At 42.7% G+C, this 26813-nt stretch overlaps 2 protein-coding genes across 2 annotated transcripts in view; both read right to left on the bottom strand.

The window, feature by feature from the left end:
• LOC143031692 (zinc finger BED domain-containing protein 5-like) overlaps positions 1 to 17589 on the bottom strand; it is an 83184-nt gene extending 65595 nt beyond the window's left edge. Inside the window, exon 1 of the mRNA XM_076195852.1 lies at positions 17122 to 17589. The gene's annotated coding sequence lies outside the window, so the exon portion shown is untranslated. The remainder of the gene's footprint in view (positions 1 to 17121) is intronic.
• LOC143031691 (uncharacterized) overlaps positions 10932 to 26813 on the bottom strand; it is a 39120-nt gene continuing 23238 nt past the window's right edge. The window contains exons 8-13 of the mRNA XM_076195849.1: positions 23656 to 23865; positions 22999 to 23134; positions 20527 to 20712; positions 17877 to 18041; positions 17608 to 17698; positions 10932 to 11690 (exon numbers count right to left, since the gene is read on the bottom strand). Coding sequence (XP_076051964.1) covers positions 11147 to 11690; positions 17608 to 17698; positions 17877 to 18041; positions 20527 to 20712; positions 22999 to 23134; positions 23656 to 23865 — 1332 coding nt within the window. The 3' untranslated portion in view covers positions 10932 to 11146. The remainder of the gene's footprint in view (positions 11691 to 17607; positions 17699 to 17876; positions 18042 to 20526; positions 20713 to 22998; positions 23135 to 23655; positions 23866 to 26813) is intronic.

The raw sequence follows: 26813 nt of genomic DNA, 5'->3' as shown, positions 1-26813 counted from the left end.
TATAAGGCCAAAATTGGAGTACACAGCGACACTGTGGTCACCCAGTAATAAAAAGAATATAACAAAAACTGAGAGAATCCAGAGAACAACTACGAAGAAGGTCCAAACACTATCAAAACTGTCATATGAAGAGAGACCGTAAAAACTAGAATTGCAGACTCTGGAAGAAAGGAAGGGAAAAGGGTGACTTATAGACTATCTACAGAATCACGAAAGGTATGAAAGTCCATGATAGAGAAGACTTACTAAATTGGGATATGAGAAATACATGGGGACATGCAGCGGCGGCGCCAGGAATTTTTAGTTGGGGAGGCTAAGGGGGGGCTGAGCAATTTTTTTGGGGGGCTAATAGTAATATGATAATACACATATATTATCCTCATTTCAGAAGGGGAGGGGGTTAATGGTTGGGCTAGCACTGATGGCTGACAAATCTTTAGCCCTGGCAATTAAAAATTCCACTTAATAGAATTATTTCAATGAGTGTTTTAATTTTTCAATTTGCTCATTTCAGTTGGGGGGGCTGGACACTTTCCAAGCCCCCCCCCCCCTGGCGCCGCCACTGGGGACATGGAAGGAAGCTCAAACAGGACAGTTATAGAAGAGACCTGAAAAAGAACAGCTTTCCCCAGAGTGGTGGATGTATAGAACAAACTAAACGAAACAATAGTGTGTGATAAATCCATACACGAATTTAAGAGCAAATTAGATATAGCGAGATACAGAGACGGGACTCTTAAGAGTATGGCTCCCCTTCCCGTGAAATACAACTAGGTAAATACGCCAATTCCTCTCTAACCCACCACCACTCACATGGTTCGGCATGGCACATCTGACGAAAAAGATATAAAAGTTCGTACGGCTTCAGTATTTCATTGACAACGAACTCCTTGTATGCGGGACCAGGAGCTAGGGTGCCTCCATGAAAACAATCACCACAATTGACGTCCTACAACTACAACGTATTTGACTGGTGGTTTATTTATTTATTTATTTGTTTATTTAATTATTATATTAAATTTATTTATTTAATTTATTTATTCATTTATTTATTAAAAAAATGGCGTTCTTATGTGTTTACCCAGTTGTAATTTAAAGGAAAGGAGCAACGGTCGTTGGGTACCGTCTCCTACTCTTCATTCCGACCTTATCTAGCCTTCCCTGTGCACTTTCACCAATGATAATAGTGGCTACTTTCATACAGGGGACATATTTCACAAAATATTCAGAAATAAACATTTCATTCGGCTGCATGGAAAAGTAAGCAGCACCGCCTTAAAAAATTAAAGTTATCCCTTCCAAATATCATATTTATCTGAAGAAAATGCCGATACAAATATAACATTTCAATCTACACAAATTAATAAAAAATATACAGTATATATGGAGTATACAAAATTTACAAAATCCCATAATGTCTTAGAATGAATAATTGAAAAAAGTATTGTATATAGGTATGTATAATTATTAAGTTGGAAACATTATTGTTATGAGAACTAGGTTGAATAAATTGCGTTAGGTTTTATTTAACAATGAAAATTTTGAACAAGCCTTCCTAATACAGGCAGGCTTCAACAATATTAGAATGTATAATAGTTATTCCACTTTCTAGAGACTGTGAACTAGTTATGAAAAGGGCAAACTTAGCCTTTATGAATAATTTGCTAAGATTATTTGATATTGCATCTGCAACTGTAAACACATATTTGAATTTATACGTATCATGATTAAAATGTGATAGATGAAAATACAAAAACTAGAGGTAATAGAGCAAAACTGTTCAGAAATTTGAATTCACCACATTTAGATTAAAAATAATAATGATCTAGCTATCTGTATAACAAGATATGTTTCCCCCTTATAAGGAAGGTAGCCATTGTCAAGAGGCACGTACCTACTCCCATCCATCCCACCACCCTTTCCCCTTTCTCATCTTAGCTCCTCGTGGATGACTGGTCATCCCTAAATAACGCCCACTGCCCTGCAAGGCACGCTACAACCATAGAGAGGCCGTTTCACTTGATCGGCGACCCCCCTCCCATCACTCTCCCTCCCTTCGGGCCGCGTCAGAATATCATTCACATATAAGTACCCCTGACTCCCCCTCATACTCGCCCCTCCCTTCCTTGCTCAACAGACATTCCTCTTTTGCTCAACAGCCCTTTCGTTCCATCCATCCATCCATCTCATCCTCGGTCGTCCCCTCCGTCCACCTCTGCCTTCCACACCTTTTACTAATATTTTACTGTTCACTTTTTCCATGTGCCCAAACCACTCCAATAATCTTTCATCACCCCTATCTGCCATCGCCTTGTCCACTACCGCTCTCCTCCTCATTTCTCACTTTATCCAGCCTAGTCACCCCTACCATACTTCTCAGACATTTCATCACAAACACGTTCAGATTTTTCCTTTCTCCCTCTCTTATATTCCAAGTCTCTGACCCATACATTGCCGTCGGCACAATCACCTCTTTACATCCCTTCCCTGTTGCCTGTTTCTCATAACACTTTTTAATCCCCCAAGGTATTTAATTGCTTCTCTCAATCTACAATTTACCTCCACTACTCCTATTCCAGCCACATCTGCCCCTAAATATAGCTAGCCACTTCCTCCAGCCTCTCCCATTTTAAACTAACTTCCAACTCACTGCCATTCTCTCCCCCTTGTATATCTCATCACCTTACTTTTTACCCACATATCCCTTCAACTTTCTCCTATAGCATACATTCCCAAACTCCATCACGAACTCCCTTAATCATTCCTCTGATCCTGCCACAAACACAGTGTGATCAGCAAACAACAACTGGCTCACCTCCCACTTTTCTTTAACCATCTCCAATTCCCAGCCCATTACTCTCACCTTTACCTCCTGCACCAGCTCATCTACGTAGACATGGAACAGCCACAGCGACATGACATATCCCTGACGCAGTCCCATCTTTACCTCAAACCATTGGCTCTCTCTATTTCTCATTCTAACACAGGGTCTACTACTCTTGTAAAAACTCTTTACTGTCCTTGTCAGGTTTCCCACAAGTAGGATGCAGTCCCATTTTAGCCGCCTTTACAATCCGGGTAGTAAGACTCTGCGGTTGTATTCTTTCTTCCCCCCACTGCAGGGGAAAGGGAAAAATTGAAATATATACTCAAAGAGGTGGTACAGGACAGTATTTACCCATTCAACTCCGATGACAAGACATCTTGTCATCGGAGTTGAATGGGTTAATACAGGATGTGATAGTATAATGGAGGGACAGTCAGAATGTAACTAACATAGACAACATGTTGTGAGATTCTGGTCTGTAGGGCGCTTTCTATTTTTCAACAGCTGTTACGTTGGTCTCGACACTCTCCCACATGGTGACTGCATGACTAGAAACGGGGCCATTCTCTAACCATCTCTGCTTTACAAAACTCAAGAGAAAATTCTGCCCTCTCCATTACATTTATCAAGTCCTCCCTACGAGCAGGGCAGTCTTTGCACTAAGGGTACAATTTGACAAAACATAATTAACTTTCCAACCTGTAGCATTCATACCAGTCCGAAAGCTTCCATGCAACACATGTAGGTCACAGCTTCCAATGTTTGTCAATTCTTCATCCTATTATCCTTTCAACCATTTTGAAAATGTATCAAAGACCAGTTTACACTTGGGCCGTGATGATTTAGGCCCAGTCATAGAAGTGAAGTGTTCAAAAATATCCTGTTGCTGATGCATGTCCAAAAAATTTGGAGGTGTAATACTTGAACCCTACTTGATCATGGTTCCATAGTCTTATTAAAGATGTCCATCTGTTTGTTCTTAGTTTTCTTAATCAGTGATTCATCATAGAATCCGTAATTATCACCCGACTTGGCAATATATTTCATGAAATTATAGAAGTATGACACAATGGTAAGCTGGCACAGCATTTCCTTGAAAAGTTTTGAGGTTCCTTTGCAGGACTCATTTCCTCCACTGAAAGGTCTTGGGGTTGCAGTTGCATCTGGTGGATACAAGGAAGAATGCGAAGTATCACAGAGGTTGAAGCTGCATTTTTTTTTTTCTTATGTTCCGTTGCTGGAAAGGCAAAAACAAGTTTTCAAATATAGAATATGTCTTGAAAAGGTCATGCAAATCTTAGCTCGCATGTGGTTTGCCCATGAAAATGATAAGCTATCAAATGGCATGGCAGTATGTACACTAAGAATGGTGAGTCCCATCACCATACAAGAAACTTTCAATGTATGAGTGTCAGCGTGGACGTTTCGTCCCCGCTGACCACGTGATTCAACCCGAGATGGAAGCTTGCAGCCCGTCCGGCGAAATTTGACCATAGCGTCGGGTCATTCCTGCCTCCCAGGGCTGCCAACTAGGCCGAACTATTCGCGGTCACCACCGCTACGCACATGCGCAGATCGACCCCTCTACCATTCTCCCTCCCCCTCCCAGATCCACAGAGGAAGGGCATGGAGAATCTTGAATAGTACTTTGCGGCAGCGCGCCGCTGAGGGCACAGCGACGAGCTGTGGGAGGACTCAACACACGACCCAACACTTTTCGACGTTCGTCGTCGAAGGCGGACCCCCCACTCCCCGATCTACAGAGGGAGGGCGAGAAGCAGATTGACGATACTTGAAGACGGAACTCTGTCCTGTAGGAGGACACAGGAACCAGAGAACACGAGAAGGAGAATTGGACACATCGGCCTCGCGCCTGCAGAGCCGAGGAATGTGGTTTGTGAATTATTATATTTTATATAATTTGTAGACTGTGTTAGCCATCACACTGGTGATACTTATATTGTGAGTGATAGATAGGATAATACTCTGTGTTAATCCACAATAAAGACATATGTTGGTGTTGCCGTGTGTTTCTCTCTCGCGCCTAATTCTCAATAACACCGAGTCATAAACCTGTTTGTATGTCCGGACATAATCCCTCCTGGACAGAATCCCTCCTAGAGTATATGTTTATTATGTATTTTGATATATTAATGTATTTATATATTAATGTATTTTGATATATCTCATATATTATTTGAGTGTATATGTGAGTATATGTTTATTCATGTATTTCAATATATATATTTTCATATATGTTTGTAAGGTGTAGTAGTGAAGCAAAAAACTTTTTTCATAAATGATTTATTCAAACATGTATATAAATGTCTGTACTGTATTCATTAGCACCTCGGTAAGGTAAGATGTTAATTGCTTTGCATGTGATGATATATAATGGGAAAACTGCTAATCTGAATAATGTGGGGGGATTTTGTCCAGCGCGCTCACTTTTGTGGAGGGATTCTGTCCAGGAGGGATATTGTCCGGAGGTATTTTGTCCGGGAGGGATTATGTCCCGGATCCTGTTTGTACCCCACCCCCATGACAATGAGGTATGTTCAATAACTAACGAGAAAAATTCAGGAGAGCCATCAAATATCATTTGATCAAGAAGCTTCTTCACTGTGAAGTACACATACATGTTGTCTATAAAATAACTAATTGGCATCTTACTTTGTTTTTAGGTTTGAGTGCACCGGGATATTTGTGGAACCAGTTTGATCCAGTTTGCCGGTCTATCAACACTTGGCAAGATGCAAGGAAACTTGGAGTAATGTTATGCCATCAAATTTTGTGCTACACTTAAGAAAAGCAAACAAGAAGTTTATGGAATGTTAGAGGAAGCCTATGGGGATGGTAAAGGAAGTTTCTATAGGTGGTTTACAAGATTTTCTGAAGGAAATGAACAGGATGAAGATGAACCCAGATCTGGAGCAATGAACAGTACACGTAAGGAGGAATACATTAAGTGTAAAGGTTAATGATGCAAGACCGTCGAATAATTATGAGGATATTTGAAGCTGTTGGTATTAGTATTGGCAGAGTGGATGCACTTCTGACCAAAGATCTGAAGTTCCACAAAGTCCGTGCCTTAGATTCTCTCACAACCAGAGGCAGTTTTGTATGGAATGGTGCACTGACCATCTCGATATGATAGAGGCTGATTCAGGTTTCCTGAATATGGTAGCGAGTTGCAATGAGAGTGAGTGTTCACCTACGACCCTGAGAGCAAACGTCAGAGTGCCCAGTGGAAGCTCGCATCATCCCCCAGGAACCAAGAAGGCAAAGATGAACAGGTCGGAAGAGAAGGCCATGGTCATCCCTTTGACTCCAAGGGTCTCATTCACATTGAACGAGTTCCTGAGGGTCAAAGCATCAATAAGGAGTATTATCTTAAAGTTATGCCAAGGTTCAGAGTGAAGATGAGGAAGAAGAGGCCACAGCATTGGTGCAGTGGTGGTTCCACTAGGACAATGCCCCATGCCACAGGTCAACACTAATGACCACATAGATGGCCAACAGGGAAACAAGTGTTACTACACCCACCCTACAGTCCTGATCTGGTTCCTCATGTCTTCTTCCTGTTCCCAGGGGATGAAAGAGGCATTGGAAAATTACCTGAAGGGACTACTGAAGAAGGACTTTGAAGAGATCTTTCATGATTGGGAGAGACATCTGCTGAAGTGTGTAGATGCAAGAGGTCATTATTTTGAAGGAGACAGTTTTGTAAGTTTATGAAAATAATAAATCTCTCCAGATATTTTCTTATTACTTGTTGAACATACTTTGTATGTTATCCAGAAATAGGTAGGCGTACAAGTATGTAACATGCTAGGTTAACCTGCCTAGGTACCTATGTAGGCCAATGTACCATGTACTCGATGTACATCTGGAAATAGGTGTACATATATGTAACATGCTTGGTAGGCCTGCCTAAGTGCCCAATTTCAGACATAATGAAAAAATATGCCTTATAAATGGCAGATGTTCTGAATGCCTTTTCAAGGGCCATGATCACAACATACAGGCCAATCAATACCTATATGGCTAGGCTAAGGCCTATTGAGCACTCGTTATGAGACAATCATTATGTGATTTTTTTTTTTTTTTTTTTTTTGGGGGGGGGGGGTTTGCTGTGGATGTACTGTGTCTTGCTGCATTACTTCTGACCCAGGGCAGTGGGCTAGAGGTAGGGATAACCCTTCATCCACAAGGAGCTGAGAGGAAGGAGGGGCTGGTGGTGGAGGTTGGAATGGGTGGGAGTGAATAACCTTTGGATTTGGCTACTTCCCTTATTCCCTTGGTATATAGATATAAAGTGTGGAAGGAGTGAACATAAGGGGTCGACCTAGGACGAGATGGATGGATGGGGTAAAAGGGGCATTGGGAAAGAGGGGAATGTCTGTCGAGGAAGGATGGGAGAGGACAGAAGATAGGGGTGAATGGAGAAGGGTTGTGTATGGATGGTGCTGTGATGCATGAAAGGGAGTGGTGGGTGGGGGGTGAGGGAGTATGTATGAGAAATAATTTGACGCAGCCCGAAGGGATTTATCCCAGTCTTCTCCTTTTCTGCATGAGGGGACGGAGACGTGGAGTTGCCGATTTAATGGAGTGGCTTGGCTGTGGATGTGCTGTCTTGTGACTTAAGAAAGGCAGTGGACAGGATGCAGGGATGACCTGTCATCCAGGAGGTGCCAAGATAAGGAGGGAAGAGGGTGGAGGGGAGTGGAATATGTTAGGGATGGAATGGGTGGGAGTGGTTTTTATGCCTTTGTTTTTTGGCTACCTCCCTTAGGGGAAAGCCTTTGGTATATGTATATAAAGATATATCTATAGGTATATAAGGTGAAGTGGCCCTGCTATGGATATGCTGTCTTGCCTCTGACCCAGGGCAGTGGGCGAGATGCAGGGATGACCCATCATCCAGGAGGAGCCAAGAGGGAGGGAGGGGGGGTAAATGGAAGTGGAGTATGTGGGGATGGAATGGGAGTGGATTTTATGCCTTTGTTCCTGGCTACCTCCCTTGTAAGGGGGAAAAAGCCATTGGTATATGTATGTATATAGTGTTGGCATAGTCAACATACTATCAGCAGTGAACCCAAAAAATTAGACAACTAATTATATTAACTCTAAATGGAATATATTTTCACCACCTATGCTTCAAACTTTTTGCATGAATTTTCAGTGCTGTAGTTCCTTATTATTTCTGAATGTGATTGGTTTTGTACAAACATTACAAAGAGTACTTGCAGAATCACCATTCAAATCTGTTTCATAACCAATCTGAGAATTCAGGATTATCCAGCCACTTACTGGAAATTGTGGAATAGCGTACTGGCCTTAGTACTAATGTGAACTAGTGCAAGGGTGGGGTACTGCGTGCCCAACCCTCGGACGCCTCCCACTACAAGGACCCCTTTCATACTTACAACAAAGCTTCCTTTATGCATGTGTGCTTACAGCACCTAGCATCTTCGCCCACAGGCAGTTGCTCTGTAGACCTCTTGGGTACTTGACTGCGTGCCCCCTCTGTACGCATAACCTACCGATCAATAAACCCATGAACCACACAACCAGTTTCACTGCCGCCCTTGTAACATGCTTGCAAAGAGAAATGGCATTGTCCAGGCAATATTCTTTCTTAGGTGGTCCTCAATTCGGTACTGAAATCCTTATGAATTGCAAATGATAGCCGATTATTGTCACACAAATTCCACAGCATGATACAATAGCTGTAATGAGCATTACTAACAGCAATGGCATCTGCCATGATTTGGCAAAGGACATTTGGAAAGCATATTTATTTATAATAATATTGTACAATTGTATGAAGGAGTGATTGTGCTGACAGCACTGTATGAGGCAGAAACATGGAACATAAGAGAAAAAGAGAGGATGAGTTTGAATGTGTTTGAGATGAGGTGCCTGAGAAGTATGACGAGAGTTACTAGGCTGGATAGAGTAAGAAATGAGGAGGTGAGGAGGAGAACAGAGATGGAAAAGGAGTTGGGAGATAGGGTGGATGAAAGAGTATTGGGATGGTTTGGACACATGGAAAGAATGAGTGAAGAAAGACTAGTAAAAGAGGTGTGGAAAGCACAGGTGGAAGGAGTGAACATGAGGGGGCGACCTAGGAAAAGATGGATGGATGGGGTAAAAGGGGCTTTGGGAAAGTGGGGAATGTCAGTTGAGGAAGGACGGGAGAGGACAGAAGACAGGGGTGAATGGTTGTATATGGATGATGCTATGATGCATGAAGTGGAATAGGTGGGGGATGAGGGAGTATGTGTGAGAAATAAATTGACACAGCCCAAAGGGAGTTCTTCCCATCTTCTCCTTTTCTGCACGAGGGGATGGAGAGGCGGGGTCACTGATTTAATGAAGCAGCCTTGCTGTGGATGTACTGCGTCTTGTGACACTGCTTCTGACCCAGGGCAGTGGACAAGATGCAGGGATGACCTGTCATCCAGGAGGCACCAAGATAAGAGGAGGGAGGGAGGGGAGTGGAGTATGTTAGGGATGGATTGGGTGGGAGTACTTTTTATCCCTTTGTTTTTTGGCTACCTCCCTTATGAGAAAAAAAAAAAAAAAAAAATAATCTTTTTCAACTGCAAGTTTTCTGGGGTAATTTTTTTACTGCCAATTGAATAAAGAAAAAATGCATAACATTATTTTGATGGAAAAGCAAAATTCATAACTTTTTCATTACTTTTGACCATTTTTAAGAATGTAAGGACTTCTTAGTACTTGATTTTTAAAATATTTTATATAGTCCTGGTTCTCTTAAAAAAATATATACGACGAGTTAAACACCATATGAGGACGGTGCCTTTATTTGTATGACATTTCGCTTATCACAGCTTTTCCGTCGAAACGTTGTACAGATAAAGGCTCCGTCCTCATATGGTGTTTAACTCATCAGTCTTGTCGGCAACTGCTACTTTCATGAAAAAATATAAATATATTAAGGACCTGCATAAACCCTGAAGCAGTGACTTTGTTTGGATCCTTAAACCCCAGTCACACCAAGCTTATGACTTGTTTCTGACCACCTTCAACCAAAAATCAAGTGATTGTTCGGCGACACAAAACCTATGCAAGAAATTGAAATGGAAAAAGTTAATGTGGCTTATAAGATGAAAAGCTATGTAATGGGGCCTATACAGTGTGTGTTGTACTATATCTATCTTATTACTGATCACCGGCGACTTCCAAAGACTACCTGCACCCGGCCGGCGACCACCTGGTTGCCAGTGGTCGGGAACAGATCGTAAGCTTGACGTGACTGGGCCCTTAGTGTGATCATGCAGCTTGGCCTCAAGCCAAACTGGTTTCTCATTTCTAGATCAGGATGCCATTTCCATCAAACATTCTTCCATGCCTGAAAGAAAACACACTCGTGCGGATTTACCACATTTTATTGAAACAACAGGAACCAACAACAACGGGTACCTGCATGTGGGGGGGGGTCCTCCGAGGATGAGAGAACCTCCATTACCTATCTACAAAAACCCGTCGCCCTCCTCACCTCCGTCTTGGGCCCGAGACCTCTCCTTCAACTGTAGTTCCTCACACCTGGGTACCTGGATGTGGCGTTCTCGCCCATCAAACCTCTCGCTTCTGTCACTCACATTCTTATGCTTTTTCACATACAGAGAGCTGATACCTGGCAATGACTCTCCATTCCCTGATACCTTGGGCCGGTGACGCAGACTGTCCCACACTGACACAACACAGACGACAGTCCAAAGTCTCTTCCCAGAGGGATCTGTAGATTCCGAGGAATGTTGCCAGTCGCCACGGGGGCTGTATCTTATCCACTCGGTGAAACTCGAGAGAATAATACAAAAATTGACAACTCCTCCTCCACTTTTCCTACGAGCTTGTAATTTAACACAGGAACTGTCCCACGAGAAGACAAGGCAGACATCAGTACAAAGTGACTTGCCAGAGAGATCTGACAAGAGGGCGTGAAGAACTTTACTGCTGTGGAAATGAGTGGGAGGGGGTACTTGCCTTCTGATTTGGCTACCTCCCTTATAAGGGGGAAAAAGCCCTTGGTATATAGATAGAATAGAAACTCGAGGGAATAATTATATTACTATTACTGTTATTATTATTATTGTCATTAATATTATTTTTATTAGAACAACATTCATCATTGTCAATTGTGCACACTTAACACCCCTAACATAAATTTGGAAAAGAGAAAGGTACATGATAACTCATTAACCTCATCATGAAGTTCTTCTATCTACAAAACAAAAAAGAGAAAGATAGATAAACTTTAAGATCTCCTAGACAAAAAAGGCACTCCCGTCAATCTAAAGTAATACATTCTATGTCATCTTCACCCTTTGTCGACACTTTCGCACTATTTGGAGAAGTCCTAAACAGCCCCTTCGGGGAGAGGCTCTTAGTCTGTCCCGAGTCTTTCTTAAAAAAGTTCTTAATGGACGGTGTCTGCACGGAAGGATTGTCGTGAACACGAGGAACTGAGATAAGGGGAACTTTCTTCTTTAAAACAGGAGTATTTGATGATGGGGTCGCTTCTGAATCCGTACTCGTCTGTAAACTGTTTGGAGAACCTGAACTTGGCTTCTCGGAAGTTTGCTGCGGGCTCTCCTGTGAGGGTCGTGGTTCCTGTGCAACGGATACACTTTTCTTGAGTTCTTCTTCAGTCATAACTTTAGTAAAACGAGTTATTAGGTTGGCAGAAGGCTTGGCCACTTCTGGCGTTTCAGGTCCGCTGGTTTCTGGTTGACGTTCCTTGTGCTCCTTTGGTTTCAGATTGTAACTCCAAGTGTTGGGTAGGACCACGTCCTCCGCAGAGTACCGTGCACGAACCTCGGGGGTTACGAACCTGGAATACATTTAGTTATTATTAATTTATTTTTTCGAGAACCAGCAAAGCTTAAATGTACATACTTGTAGCTCTTTCTGCCTTATGAGATGACAGAGTAAAACCCTGATTTCTTCTTCCACCTTACAGGAGGGTAGCCAAGGCAAAGGTGTGACCCATTCCCAACCACCATCCTTCCCTCCCTCCCACTTATCTTAGCTCCTTCTGGATGAAGGGTCATCCCTGTCTCCTCCTGCCCAATGCCCGAATCAGAAGCAATGCAGCAAGACACAGTACATCCACAGCAAGGTGGCTTCACTTAAGCCTCATAGATATAGACACGGGGCTAATTTAGTAGCTGCTAGTGCTAGTTGCTGCAAGTTAACTTACATGGCAAATAAGTGTTCACACTAGGATAGTTTGAAGGCAAGTTGACGAACTTTCTGTTGACAGTGGGCAAGTAGAGGGGATAGTTTACTGATCGCTAGCCCTGTGTCTGTGAGAGTTAATTGGCAACCCTGCCCCTCATGCAAAAATTGAGAAATTCCTTCGGGCTATGTCAAAATATCATCTACACACAACCAGCCCCCCCCCTTTATACTGGGGACCCAGTACTCCACATAGTAGTTCAACAACACTGCCACCTGATGTCTGTTCATTGAACCACACAAATCCAATATGGCTGCCCTCAGGCAAATGTCAACAATGAACACTCAAACATATATCAAGGGATCCTTCCCCCTTCAATGTGGGATAGCCAACCAAAGCATACACCCACCCCTAAACATCCCACTGACATCTGTTCATTTCCCTCTCGTCTTAGCTCCTTATGGATGATAGGTCATCCCTCTCCCCTATCCAGGTATGAAGCAACACAGCACATCCACAGGAAGGCGAGCCACTTTGTTTACATTGTCACCTTCCCTTCTTATCCTGTCGTGTAAAAATAAAGCAGTAGAAATCCCTTCAAACTGTATCAATTTGTAGTCCATTCACAACAATTTACTATATATAAATAAAAAACATACATATACCAAAGGCTCCTTCCCCCTTACAAGGGAGGTAGCCAAAAAACAAAGGCATAAAAACCACTCCCACTCATTCCATCCCTAACATACTCCACTCCCCTCCACCCTCTTCCACTTCCCCCCCTCTCATCTTGGCACCTCCTGGATGATGGGTCATCCCTGCATCTTGCCCACTGCCCTGGGTCAGAAGCTGTGTCACAAGACACAACAAGTCCATAGCAAGGCCACTTCATTAAATCACCGACCCCGCCTTCTCTGTCTCCTCGTGCAGAAAAGGAGAAGACGGGGAGAAATCCCTTCGGGCTGCATCAAATTATTTCTCATACATACTCCCTCACCCCCCATCTGCCACCCACTCCCCCTCATGCATCACAGCATCATCCATACACAACCCTTCTCCATTCACCTCTATCTTCTGTCCTCTCCCGTCCTTCCCCAACAGACATTCCCCTTTCACCCCATCCATCCATCTCATCCTCGGTCCCCCCCTCATTTTCACTCCTTCCACACTTGTTTTACTAATCTGTCTTCATTCTTTCCATGTGTCCAAACCATCCCAATACTCTTTCATCAACCCCATCTCCCATTCTACCCCCGTTCTCCTCCTCACCTCCTCATTTCTCACTCTATCCAGCCTAGTAACTCCTATCATACTTCTCAGGCACCTCATCTCTCTCTCTTTCTCTCAAAAAAGTCCAAATGCATTTCAGTGAACCTTGTATGTATACTGTATGTATGTATGTATATATATATATATATATATACACACACATACATACATATACCAAGGCTTTTCCCCCCTTACAAGGTAGCCAAAAAGAAAAAGGCATAAAATCATTCCCACCCATTCCATCCTTGAATACAATCCACACCCCTCCCTCTTATCTTAGCACATCTTATCTTTAGCTTTCTTCTATCACATACTCTCCCAAACTCTGTCACCAACCTCCTCAGATCCTGTCACAAGCACAGTGTCGTCTGCAAACAACAGCTGGCTCACTTCCCACTTTTCTCCATTTTCTTTAACCATCTCCATTCCCTGACCCACTACCCTTGCATTTACCTCTCGCACTACCCCATCCATGTATAAGTTGAACAGCCAGGGCGACATAACGCATCCCTGACGAAGTCCCACCTTTACCTCGAACCACTCACTCTCTCCATTTCTAATCCTGACACAAGCTCCACTACTCTCATAAAAACTCTTGACAGCTCCTAGAAGCTTTCCTCCTATCCCATATATCTGCATAACCTCCCACAGTGCCTTTCTGTCTACCCTATCGTGAGCCTTTTCCAGATCCATAAAAGCCCAAAAAACATAATTCCCCTTTCCTATAGCTTTCTCACATATCTGTCTTACCACAAAGATCTGATCTACACAACCTCTACCCATCCTAAAACCACACTGTTCCTCACCAATTACTCCCTCTGTTCCTCTCCTAATCCTCTCAATCAAGATCCTCCCATAAGCCCCCCCAACCACACTCAACAAGCCAATCCCTCCGAAACCTCTACACTCACACTTGCCCCCCTTTCCCTTGTAAAGTGGAACCATACAGGCACTCCTCCAGTCCTCCGGCACTCTACCCTCTCTCCAGCAAACATTAAATAACCTCACCAGCCAGTCCACCATCACTGTACCTTTTTTTTTTTTTAGACATTCTGCATGGCATCCATCCAGACCAGGTGCCCCACCTGCTTTCATCATCTTAACTGCCTTCACTTCATCCTTCCTTATTTCTCCTCCATTTTCCTCACTCATCACAGTCAATTTTCTTAGCATTTCCCACTGCAACTATCTTTCCCTCCCTATCCTCCTTCATATTTAGCAACTCCCTAAAATATTCTGCCCATCTTCCCCTTACTGCCTTCTCTTCCATTATCATCTCTCCATCTGCACCTTTTACCTTTTCTTCTCTACTTGATTCGCCTCCTCTTCCTCTCTTAATTTCTTTCCAAAACATCTTTTTATTACTTTCAAAATTTTCTGTCATACTCTTACCCCACTTCACATCTGCTCTCCTCTTTGCCTCCTTTATATTTTGCTTTACTTCTCTTTTCTTTTCTTTGTACCTCTCATATGACACCCTCGTCCTATTTTGTAACCAATCTGTGAAAGCTCACTTCTCTTCTACAACCTTCTTTGTTTCCTCATCCCACCATTCACTACCCTTTCTTCTATTTCCTCTTGTCCTTCTTGTTCCACACACCATCCTTGCACACTTTGTGACTCCCTCCTTGAACCATCCCCATTCCTCCTCCACACCTACCTCCACTCTATCCTTCACTACCTTCCACTCCTCCTTCAGCTTCTTCTTGTACTCCTCCTTTCGAGAGTTCACTCTAAGCACCTCCCTACATTTTGTCCCTTTCCTTTCTCCATCTATCCTCCACTCTCAACTTACTTTCCACCGAAAAATGATCTGATATTCCCCCACCCTCTCCCCTTAGCACATGTACATCCTTAACTCTTCCCATCATAATCCTATTTACCACTACATAATCCATCAACGCTCTATCTACCACCCTTCCATCCACCACCCTCTCCCATGTGTACTTATGCTTGACTTTCTTCCGAAATACTGTATTTGCTATCATCAACTCTCTTTCTAGACACATTTCTGCCATCAACTCTCCACTACGATTCTTTCCTGGAACTCCACATTTCCCAACCACTCCCTCAATTGGACCATTTCCTACCCTAGTATTAAGGTCTCCCAGTACTATTACATTGACATTTCTCCCTAAATCCTCTATGCACTCATTTAAATCTATCCAAATGCCTCCCTTTCTTCTACACTCTTCTCACTGCTAGGCCCATATGCACTTACAAAGACCCACATCCCCCTTCCCTCCCTCGCCCTCTCTTCACTCCTGATAACCTCCCACTTACACTCCCAAATTTACACTCACCCATCCCTTTCAACTTAGTTTCACTCAAAGCCAACACATCCATCTTTTTTCTCACAAACATACTACCTATCTCTTCCCTTTTACTCTCATCTGCACCACATCCACGCACATTAAAAGACCCAAACCTTAGGGTGCTGGTCCGAAAACTCCAAGACCCTCTTATGCCTTTACTTTTTCGTTTAGGAATGTCCCCTGTGGGGCTACAAGGAGGATGCCTAGTCCCAATCCCTGTCCCTTTCTTCTCGCCTCTTACGATCCAAGTGGAAATACTTGGTGGCAGTATTCTTTTCCCCCACCTCATAAAATGAATACTCAGAGAAATGGTACGGGACAGCAGCAAGGGGTTGGGGGACAGCATAACGGAGGGACAGTTATAGTATAAGTGTCATCATTTCTCTATGAACAGAGTTTTCCTCTATCATAGACAAAATGATGTGTGGCTCTAGTCCGTAGGGGTACCCCATATAGACCCTAAAGTATCAACTGCATGCTACTTTGCCACAATAACAAGCAGCCAATACCCCAGACGGGGTATATATATATATATATATATATATATATATACAGGTAGTCGTCAACTTACGACCGAGTTCGGTTCCGCCAGACAGGTCGTAAGTCGATCTGGACGCAAGTCGGTCTTTATATATATACAGTATATATTACCCTTCAAATATTTTTGTTACTGTATATATATATATTGTATATTATATTTAGCATACTGAAATAATCTTAGCATCTTTGAACTATGTTGTATAGTATTTCTTAACCTTTTTATAATTTTATCTGATTTTCTTTGGGAAATGTAGCCTAGGCATAAGCATACTGAGTAAAATCCTATCATCTTTAACCTATGATATCTAATACTGTACGAGTATTTTCTAACCTTTTTATTATTTTACCATCAGACTTTCTTTAAGAAACGTACGCATACTGAATAAAATCTTATTATCTTTGAGCTTTGTTTAATATTCATTAACTTTTTTATAATTTTCGTTAGGAAACGTAGCCTAGGCCTACGCATACTGAATAAAGTCCTGTTATCTTTGACCTATAAATACTTTTTCGTTGGTTACAATAAAATCATTGCAAGGCAAAATTCGGAATTTTTTTTTTTATTTCAAAACACATTCTTTTCGTTTACGTACTGTACCGAAAATATTGTTATCGACAACAGACTAGGCATAAACAAAGTTTACTGTTACATTTTATTAATCGCAAAACATAAAAATACAAAATGCTGTACCAAACATATTGTTATCAACAACAGACTAGGCATAAAAAAGTTTTACAGTTACATTTTATTAATTGCAAAACACATAAAAATACAAAATGCAAGGCAAAATTAGGAATTTTTTTTATTTCAAAACACATTCTTTCCGTTTATGTACTGTACCGAACATACTGTTATCGACAAACTAGCCTAGGCATAAAAAAAGTTACATTTTATTAATTGCAAAACATATAGAAATACAAAAATACAAAATGCAATGCAAAATTAGGAAAGATTTTACTTCAAACAAAAAATTGAAAGAATATTTAGCTGGCTGGGATGCTGACGCTGTCGGCAGCCTGCCAAAACTATCGTACTAGCGTTTCGCGGCGTGCGGAGTAATTGTTCTGTGCTGCCAGACATAACATTGCAATTCTATTACTCTATTAAATATCATTGCACTATCTTGTGGTCGTAAAGTCAATCAGTCGTAAGTCGACGACTACCTGTTTATATATACACACACACATACATATATATATATATACACACACACATATATATATATAATAATAAATTATGTTTCATAACTCCAGGAAGATGCTTATGAAATATTCTAGTGTACTTTGATGAGCTGTCTAGTTCAGATTAAAGCCAATAATCATTTAATCAGACTAGAATTAGTGTTGACTGCTTACTATAGCAAAAAATCTGTTGTTAACTGGGAAATGTACAAGTTAGTATCAAGTACCACCGGAAGTATTAAAGAACTTAAACTTCTACTTACCACATCATGCCTTTGCCGTGGCCCTCCGGACAGCGTATCCATTCTCCGACTTCATTGATCTTCATTTCTATTTTCTTCTTGGAAATGTAGCCTAAAGTGAAACGTTTGTTACAGCCCTCTATTCATTAAGAAAAATTCGTCACAAAACTACTTAACAGAATATTCTACATCTACAGACTACTACGCATTAACTCATCAAAATCCGCAAGGTCGTTACCGTTCGCCTTTATGCGAATAAGGACACATCGAAGTAGAATCTTTATGCTTACCTGCCCCTCCTGCAAGAGTTTTCGGTGTATTAGCTGCCTCTGGCGACTTTTCATTTTCACTGATCTCTCCTCCATTCACTTTCTTCCAGTACATTCCAAACTCTCGGATCAAAAACTGCTTCCCGTGCCGATTGCCGTGAATGAGCTGAATTAAGGGTTTGATTGCTGGAAGAAAAAATAAAAGAATTTAAAAAAAATCCTTACAAAGAACTTTGGAAGTTGATATGAACTGCTTCTCATGTCGACTGCCGTAACTGAGCTGAATTAAGGGTTTGATTGCTGGTGGAAAAGATAAAAGAATTAATCAAAAAAATTCTTACGAAGACCTTGGGATGTTGATATGAACTGCTTCTCACGTCGACTGCCGTAACTAAACTGGAGAGAGAGAGAGAGAGAGAGAGAGAGAGAGAGAGAGAGAGAAAAAAAAAAAAAAAAAATTCAAGACCTTTGGAAGTTCGTATAAATGAAGCCCACTGTTCTGCCACAGGTCAACCACAGTCCTCAAAGAGCTCTGAGAGGGAAAGTGGAAAAGAAGACACAAACACAGTTTTCCCATGGAGCCAAGATTGGGAAATGAATTTCATACATACTCGTACATATACCAAGGCTTTTCCCCCCTTACAAGGGAGGTAGCCAAAAAGGAAAAGGCATAAAATTATTCCCACCCATTCCATCCCTGAATACACTCCACACCCCTCCACCCTCCCTCTTATCTTAGCACCTCCCGGATGATGGGTCATCCCTGCACCTTGTCCACTGCCCTGGGTCAGAAGAAGTGTCGCAAGACACAGCACATCCACAGCAAGGCCACTTCATTAAATCGGCGACCCCCCCCTCTCCATCCCCCCATGCATAAAAGGAGATGATGGGGAGAAATCCCTTCGGGCTGCGTCAAAATTTTGCTCACACATACTACCTAACCCCCCCAAAATGCAAAGTATTGGAAATTGGCAATAGCAAGGAAAGACTGTGGCAACACTGCTGCAGTGCCCCTTAGTGTACATACCATTGTTGTATATAAAATTGTTAATTTTGGTTCAGAACAATTATGTATGTTGATTGTAATTAAATTATATGTTGTAAATATTATGTCACATACAAGGATGACCATTATTTTGTAAAATGCAATTATATATAATATAATTATATATAAATATAAAGTGTGCAAAGATGGTGAGTGGAACAAGAAGGACAGGAGGAAATAGAAGAAAGGGTAGTGAATGGTGTCATGAGGAAACAAAGAAGTTTGTAGAAGAGAAGCGAGCTTTCACAGATTGGTTACAAAATAGGACGAGGGAGTCATATGAGAGGTACAAAGAAAAGAAAAGAGAAGTAAAGCAAAAGGTAAAGGAGGCAAAGAGGAGAGCAGATATGAAATAGGAAAAGAGTATGACAGAATAATTTGAAGAATAAAAAGATGTTTTGGAAAGAAATTAAGAGAGGAAGAGGAGGCAAATTAAGAGAGGAAGAGGAGGCAAATCAAGTAGAGAAGAAAAGGTAAAAGGTGCAGATGTGCAGTAAGGGGAGGATCGGCAGAATATTTTAGGGAGTTGCTAAATGTGAAGGAGGATAGAGAGGGAAAGATAGCTGCAGTGGGAAATGCTAAGAAAATGACTGGGATGAGTGAGGAAAATAGAGAAATAAGGAAGGATGAAGTGAAGGCAGTTGTTAAGATGATGAAAGCAGGTGGGGCACCTGGTCTGGATGGATGCCATGCAGAATGTCTTAAAAAAGGAGGTACAGTGATGGTGGACTGGCTGGTGGGGTTATTTAATGTTTGCTGGAGAGAGGGTAGAGTGCCGGAGGACTGGAGGAGTGCCTGTATGGTTCCACTTTACAAGGGAAAGGGGGGCAAGTGTGAGTGTAGTGGTTTCGGAGGGATTGGCTTGATGAGTGTGGTTGGGGGGGCTTATGGGAGGATCTTGATTGAGAGGATTAGGAAAGGAAAAGAGGGGGTGGTTGGTGGGGAGCGGTGTGGATTTGGGACGGGTGGAGGTTGTGTGGATCAGATTCTTGTGGTGGGACAGATGTGTGAGAAGGCTATGGGAGGGGGGAAGGATGTTTTTTGGGCTTTTAAGGATCTGGAAAGGGCTTATGACAGGGTAGACAGAAAGGCACTGTGGGAGGTTCTGCGGATATACGGGATAGGAGGAAAGCTTTTAGGAGCTGTCAAGAGTTTTTATAAGAGTAGTAGAGCTTGTGTCAGGATTAGAAATGGAGAGAGTGAGTGGTTCGAGGTAAAGGTGGGACTTCGTCAGGGATGCGTTGTGTCGCCCTGGCTGTTCGGCTTGTACATGAATGGGGTAGTGCAAGAGGTGGGTGCGGGGGTGGTGGGTCGGGGATTGGAGGTGGTTGGGGAGGGGGGAGAGGGGTGGGAGGTGGGCCACCTGTTGTTTGCGGAGGACACTGCGCTTGTGGCAGGATCGGAGGAGGGATTGCGGAGGTTGGTGACAGAGTTTGGAAGAGTGTGTGATAGAAGAAAGCTGAAGATAAATGTGGGTAAAAGTAAGGTGATGAGATGTTCAAGGGGTGAAAGTGGCAGCAGACTGGAAGTGAGCATTAAGGGAGAGCAAGGGGCACCTCATATACTAAATACAGCAACACCAAACTAATGAACACCTTTTCTTGAACCCTCACTTGTAAGACCCACCTTCTTCTGGGAATTTTTTGACAAACTTCCTCACAGTCGTTTGTCTGTCATCCACCACATCCTCTGGTTTGCTTTCCTTGATGTCCTTTGGTAGTTCCCTACTGAAAGAAGTTCTTATGGGAGTTGAGTTGTCTACACACATCCCAACACGATACGGATTGAGGATTTTCAGCAACTGCTCGTAAGCTACAAAAAGAATAAAATCACAATTAGTATATACATATACCATTGACTCCCCCCCCCTTACAAGGGAGGTAGGAAAAAAAAAAAAAAAAAAAAAAAAAAAAAAAAAATCCCATTCCATCCCCACATACTCCACTCCCACTTATCCCCCTCCCTCCCTCTTATCTTGGCACCTCCTGGATGACAGGTCATGCCTGCATCTCACCCACTGCCCTGGGTCACAAGCCATGTAGCAAGACAGCCCATCACAGCAAGGCTGGTTCATTTAATAGGCAACCAGAAAAAGATAGGGAGAAATCCCTTCGGGCTGCGTCAAAATATCATTCAAACACACTCTCCCCCCTCCCTTCCATGCATCACTGCATCATCCATACACAACCATTCTCCACTCACCCCTATCTTCTGTCTTCTCCCTTCCTTCCTCAACTGACACTCCCCTCTTTCCCCATGCCCATCTTATCCCATCCATTCACCTCATCCTTGGTCGTCCCCTCATGTTCACTCTCTCCACATCTGCCTTCCACACCTTTTTTACTAATCTTTCTTCACTCATTCTTTCCACAATTAGTAAGTCCATAAAACTAATTAGGATTAAATACTTCCTTAATAAAACTTAGATTTAATTGACATAATATATTAGTATCAAAATGGTCATTTTAATGATGAAATACACATATTCAGCTATCTAACTGCTTCTGATCTATAAACACCATCGATTTGGTTTAATGTTGTGAACTTCCCCTTATCAGATGGCTAGGATGCTGCCCCTTCCAGATACTATAGCCAAGTCAAAAGGCACGTACCCACTTCCACCAACCACCCTCTCCCTCCCTCTCATCTTAGCTCCTCATGGATGATGGGTCATCCCTATATCCTGTCCAGTGCCTTGGGTCGGAAGCAATGCAGCAAGACACAGCACATCCACAGCAAGGCCGCTTCATTTAATCAGCAACCCCCCACCCTCCATCCCATCATTCAGAAAAAGAGAAGATGGGGAGGAATCCCTTCAGGCTGCATCAAAATATTATTCACACATAATCACTCCCTACCCCCACACCCTTTGTCCTTTGTGGTGTGGAATTAAATGAATTACACCTTATCTTATCTTCCTCCACAACCACCAGACACCTGCCTCCAGAAATGTACCCACAATCATATCACTCACTCCTCCATCAACAAACTGACAACACACTCCTGCGTGCCAGACCCCCTGATATCCATCCCTCTAAATCCTCTCTCCCATGAAAGGACAGAGTCCACCTGGCCAGACTACAGTGTGGCCACCAACCAGCTCTTCTAACCTACCAGAAGAGGCTGGATGACCTCATTGTAGATAACTATCAAGATGCAACACTTCACTCTATACTATTTAAAATATTATGGAAGACAGCATTATACATAATCATGCAACACTCTATAAGGGATTTGTGGGAAAGCCCTGTTTCAGCCGTAATATTCCTTGGGGAGGTGGGACTACTTGATCAGTCTAGGGCAGCATTTCTCAACCAGGGTTCCGCAAAAGGTTATTGTAATAATGTAATATAGACATCATCCTATCTAACCTATTATTACAATGAAAATAAAATGAGAAAGATATGGTATACTTTTTTTTTTTTTTTGCGCAGGGGTTCCTCGAGACATGAAATTTATTTTAAACATTACGCAAGGGTAAAAGGTTGATAAACTCTGGTCTAGGGAATGACAACTCACTGGTGACGGTTTGAACTGCCATCACCTTGACTTCTACTGCATGTACTGATGCTTTTAACTATTCAGCAAGCAGCTTTATTTTCAAGGGCATCGTTATTTGTGGCGAAGGTCAAGGGGGTGGCGGTTCGAACCCTGCCAGCGGCAAAATTGTACCAAGGGCATGGTTAATTAAATTCCATGCTATAAAGTCCTCTGTGAGGGGTACCATCCTAGCCTCCCAATACAGGGTGAATTTGTGACATTAAACCATATCATCATGTATGTTTAGTTAACCACTTCCATACGGTGACGCCTACATAGGCGGCATGAGGAGCAAGTGGGTACTCGATGATGCTGACGTCGGCATCTTGATTATATTTATTGTAGTCGTACCTACGTAATCTCCATTCTCTCTAAACTGGCTTCATCAATTTTCTATGGTTATCAAAATACACGGGTGAAAGAGAACGAACGATTGAGCACTGACTTTATTTTTTATAATGCTATTATCATGACACAACATCGCAAGTCGGGTAGCTAATGCTGCCAGACGTGCGATGTGCCCCGGAGTGAAGAGGTTAAAAAGGTTCCAACACCTACCTGGGTTCACTTTGTCATCCACCCAAAGGCATCCAAATACTCGGGGCTTCTTTTGCTTTGTTTTCTTCTTCATCTCCTCTTCAAACTCTGCCTGCTTTACCTTTAGTCTCTCCTTTTCTCTAATCTCATCCTTGTCCTGTAGGGTTTCAAAAGTAGGTAATCAAAACATTTCCACATTCTAAAATCACATTTTTTTTATGCAGATTGAGATACATGACAAATATGAAAGCCAACTAATCATTAGACCTGTGTTACTTAAGTTATTTGGGGGGGGAGAGAGGAGAGAGAGAGAAAAAAAAAAAAAAAAATCATATTGCCAGGACAGTGACTTGCACACATTAACCCATTCAACTCCGATGACAAGATGTCTTGTCATTTGGTCAAATAAAACAAAAAATCATAAAACACCAAAATGTTTGATCAAACACCAGAAAAATATGACGTCAATCCTCGCTTCGCTCGCAGCGAAGCGAGGACTGACGTCATATTTTTCTGGTGTTTGATCAAACATTTTGGTGTTTTATGATTTTTTGTTTTATTTGACCAAATGACAAGACATCTTGTCATCGGAGTTGAATGGGTTAAATCCTGCAACCAACCTATGAAAAAATATTTTGATCAGCTATGAGTTTATCATCTTGCAATCTAAAAACTCACCTTGTTTTTCTCATCCTCACCCTCTGAATCTTCATCTTTGCCTTCATCATCCGACAGATATCCATGAGGAACAAAGAAATCATTATCAACTTCGTATTGATTATCAACTTCTTCCTCTTCTTTGTCTTCCCCCTCAGAGTCACTCAAGCTCTCCCCTGCTTCTTCTTCCTCCCAGTCGTCATCACTGTCGTACTCGTAATCAAACAAATCCTGTGCGGAAATAGGACAAGAATGAGATGCACATTCTTAGGAGGTTAGGAGAAGTTGTTAAATCATGTACACAAAACACCTTCCCCCTGTGAAGTTGCTGAAGATTGACCAAGAACTGGAATGGTTTGGCTTTGCTGTAATGTGAAATGTACATACACATACCAAAGGCTTTTCCCCCCTTACATGAGGGGTAGCCAAAAAGAAAAAGGCATAGAAACCACTCCCACCCATTTGATCCCCTAAATATTCCACTCCCCTCCACCCTCCTATCTTGGCACCTCCTGGATGACACAGATCATCCCTGCATCTTGTCCACTGCCCTGGGTCAGAAGCAGTGTCGCAAGACACAGCATATACACAGCAAGGCCGCTTCATTAAATCAGCGCCCCCCACTCTCCATCCCCTCATTGTACCCTTTATTACTGTTATGTACACCACCCGGTGGCAGATTGGTAAAGCACTGGCCTCACAAGCCAGAGAACCGGGGTTCAATTCCCTGGCCGGGCGGAGATAAGTTGGGTTTATCTCCTTTCACGTGTAACCCCTGTTCACCTAGCAGTGAGTAGGTACGGGACGTTAGTCAAGGAGTTGTGACCTTGCTGTCCCGGTGTGTGGTGTGTGAGTGGTCTCAGACCTACCCAGAGATTGGAAAAATAATGAGCTCTGAGCTCACTGCCATAGGGTGGTGTCTGGCTGTCTCGACAGAGACTGCAGCAGATCCGAGGTGAATACACCATAGCTGAACAAACTCAGTTTTATTCAAGATAATGCAAATAATATATTAATTATGTGTGTGTGTGTGTGTTCCTTGTTTGTTCATATACCCATCCCTCCTCTCCCTCTCTTTTTACCATCATAGAACATGGGATGTTTCTGTTGTGTGTATTTACCTAGATGTATAATACAGGAAGGGAGCTATACTTGTAGACCTTTGTATCTTTCAGCATCAAGTTTCTTAAATTCTTGAATAGTATTTGCACACACTGTTGCTTCATCTAATTTATTCCATCAGAGAGAGAGAAAGAGAGAGAATGTGTGTGTGTATGTGTTCCTTGTTTATTCATGTACCCTTATGATCTATGTGTGTGTGTGTGTGTGTGTGTGTGTGTGTGTGTTCCTTGTTTGTTCATGTACCCTTATGATCTATGTGTGCGTACCCTTATGATCTATGTGTGGGTGTGTGTGTGTGTGTGTGTGTGTGTGTGTGTGTGTTCCTTGTTTGTTCATGTACCCTTATGATCTATGTGTGCATACCCACAGGGGTACACAGACCCCAGTTTGGACAACACTGGGCATTGGTATTTACATCAATGGTCAAGGTGACAGCAGTTCAAACCCTGCTGCAAGGAGTTGGACCAAGGCATGGTTCATTAAATTTTATGCCACAAATTCCTCTGTAAGGGGCGCTGTCCTAGCCTCCTGATAGGGGACTTTGTGACATTAAATTGAATCACGTCAGTTTTCCTTTACTTGTTAGGGGACGTCCTTGGATGAGGTGAATGGATGGGGTGAAGGGGGCTTTGGGGAAGAGGGGAATGTCTGTTGAGGAAGGACAGGAGAGGACAGAAGACGGGTGAATGGAGAATGGTTGTACTGTATATGGATGATGATGTAATGCATGAAGTGGAATGGGCGGGGGCATGAGGGGTGAGGTAGTATGTGTGAGCAAAATTTGACGCAGCCCGAAGGGATTTCTCCCCGTCTTCTCCTTTTATGCATGGGGGGACGGAGAGGGGGGTTGTCGATTTAATGAAGCGGCCTTGCTGTGGATGTGGTGTGTCTTGCGACACTGCTTCTGACCCAGGGCAGCGGACAAGGTGCAGGGATGAACCGTCATCCAGGAGGTGCTAAGATAAGAGGGAGGGTGGAGGGGTGTGGAGTGTATTCAGGGATGAAATGAGTGGAAAAGAATTTTATGCCTTTTCCTTTTTGGCTACCTCCCTTGTAAGGGGGAAAAACCCTTGGTATATGTATGTATGTTTTCCTTACTCTAAAATTCACTCCCATCCCTACTCCTCCTTCCCCTGCTCCAAACAATCCCAATTACTCCATTTCCTACAGCCACTGCTACCCTTACTCTGTGTTGTTGTTCCCTAAACTGTCTGTCCGAGCAGTCTCGTCTCCCGAAGGAATGCCACGACCAAAACAAGATTTTCCCAACAAATCCTTTATGGAGTGTATGTTGTGTATAATGCAGTCTTCCATGACATGTTGAATAGTATGGGGTGAAGTGTTACAGCCTGGGCATTTGTCCAAAATGTGGTCATCCAGTCTCTTCTGGTAGCTGGGTGGTGGCCGCATCGCAGTCTGGCCAGGTGGACTCTGTCCTTTCGTGGGAGAGAGGATTCAGAGGGATGGATATCAGGGGGTCTGGCATGCAGCAATGCGCTGTCTTTTAGTGTGTTAATGGAGCAGCGAGTGATATGATTATGAATATGTTTCCGGAGGCTGGTATTTGGTGGTCTTGGAGGAAGAGAAGAGAGAATTTGTATGTGATTTAGATATTTGAGTGCTTTTTCTTTTTAATTAATTTTTTTTATTTCTTGGTGTGTGAGGGTGTTCTGCTATGTAGTGTAGTGGGTGTGCTGTATTTGTGGAGGCTGCATCAAGTGTTTGCGTGCCTCTCATGTCAAGGTGCTCTTTGACTTTGAGGACTTTTGTTTCATAGTGTAGGTGGTCTATAGGTATTGTATATGTGCAGCCTGTAATTGTTTTTAAGACTTTCTTTTGTATGATCTGAAGGGTGTTGAGGTGTGTCTCGCTGAGATTGGGTACCCATGCTGGACTCGCACCTTGCTCTGTGTTCACTGTGTCATATTTTAGCTTCCTCTCACTGGGCTGTGTGGTAGCCCAATGGATGCCATCAAAAACTTGTGATCAGGCGGTCACGAGTTCCATTCCTGGGACCAGCTGTGACCCAAACAATGAGAAAAAAGAAGAAGAAGAAG

The sequence above is a fragment of the Oratosquilla oratoria genome, chromosome 12 (genome assembly GCF_046742065.1).
Source record: "Oratosquilla oratoria isolate Oo_2021 chromosome 12, ASM4674206v1, whole genome shotgun sequence".
Lineage (NCBI taxonomy): Eukaryota > Metazoa > Arthropoda > Malacostraca > Stomatopoda > Squillidae > Oratosquilla > Oratosquilla oratoria.
This window is presented reverse-complemented; position numbering and strand designations above follow the sequence as displayed.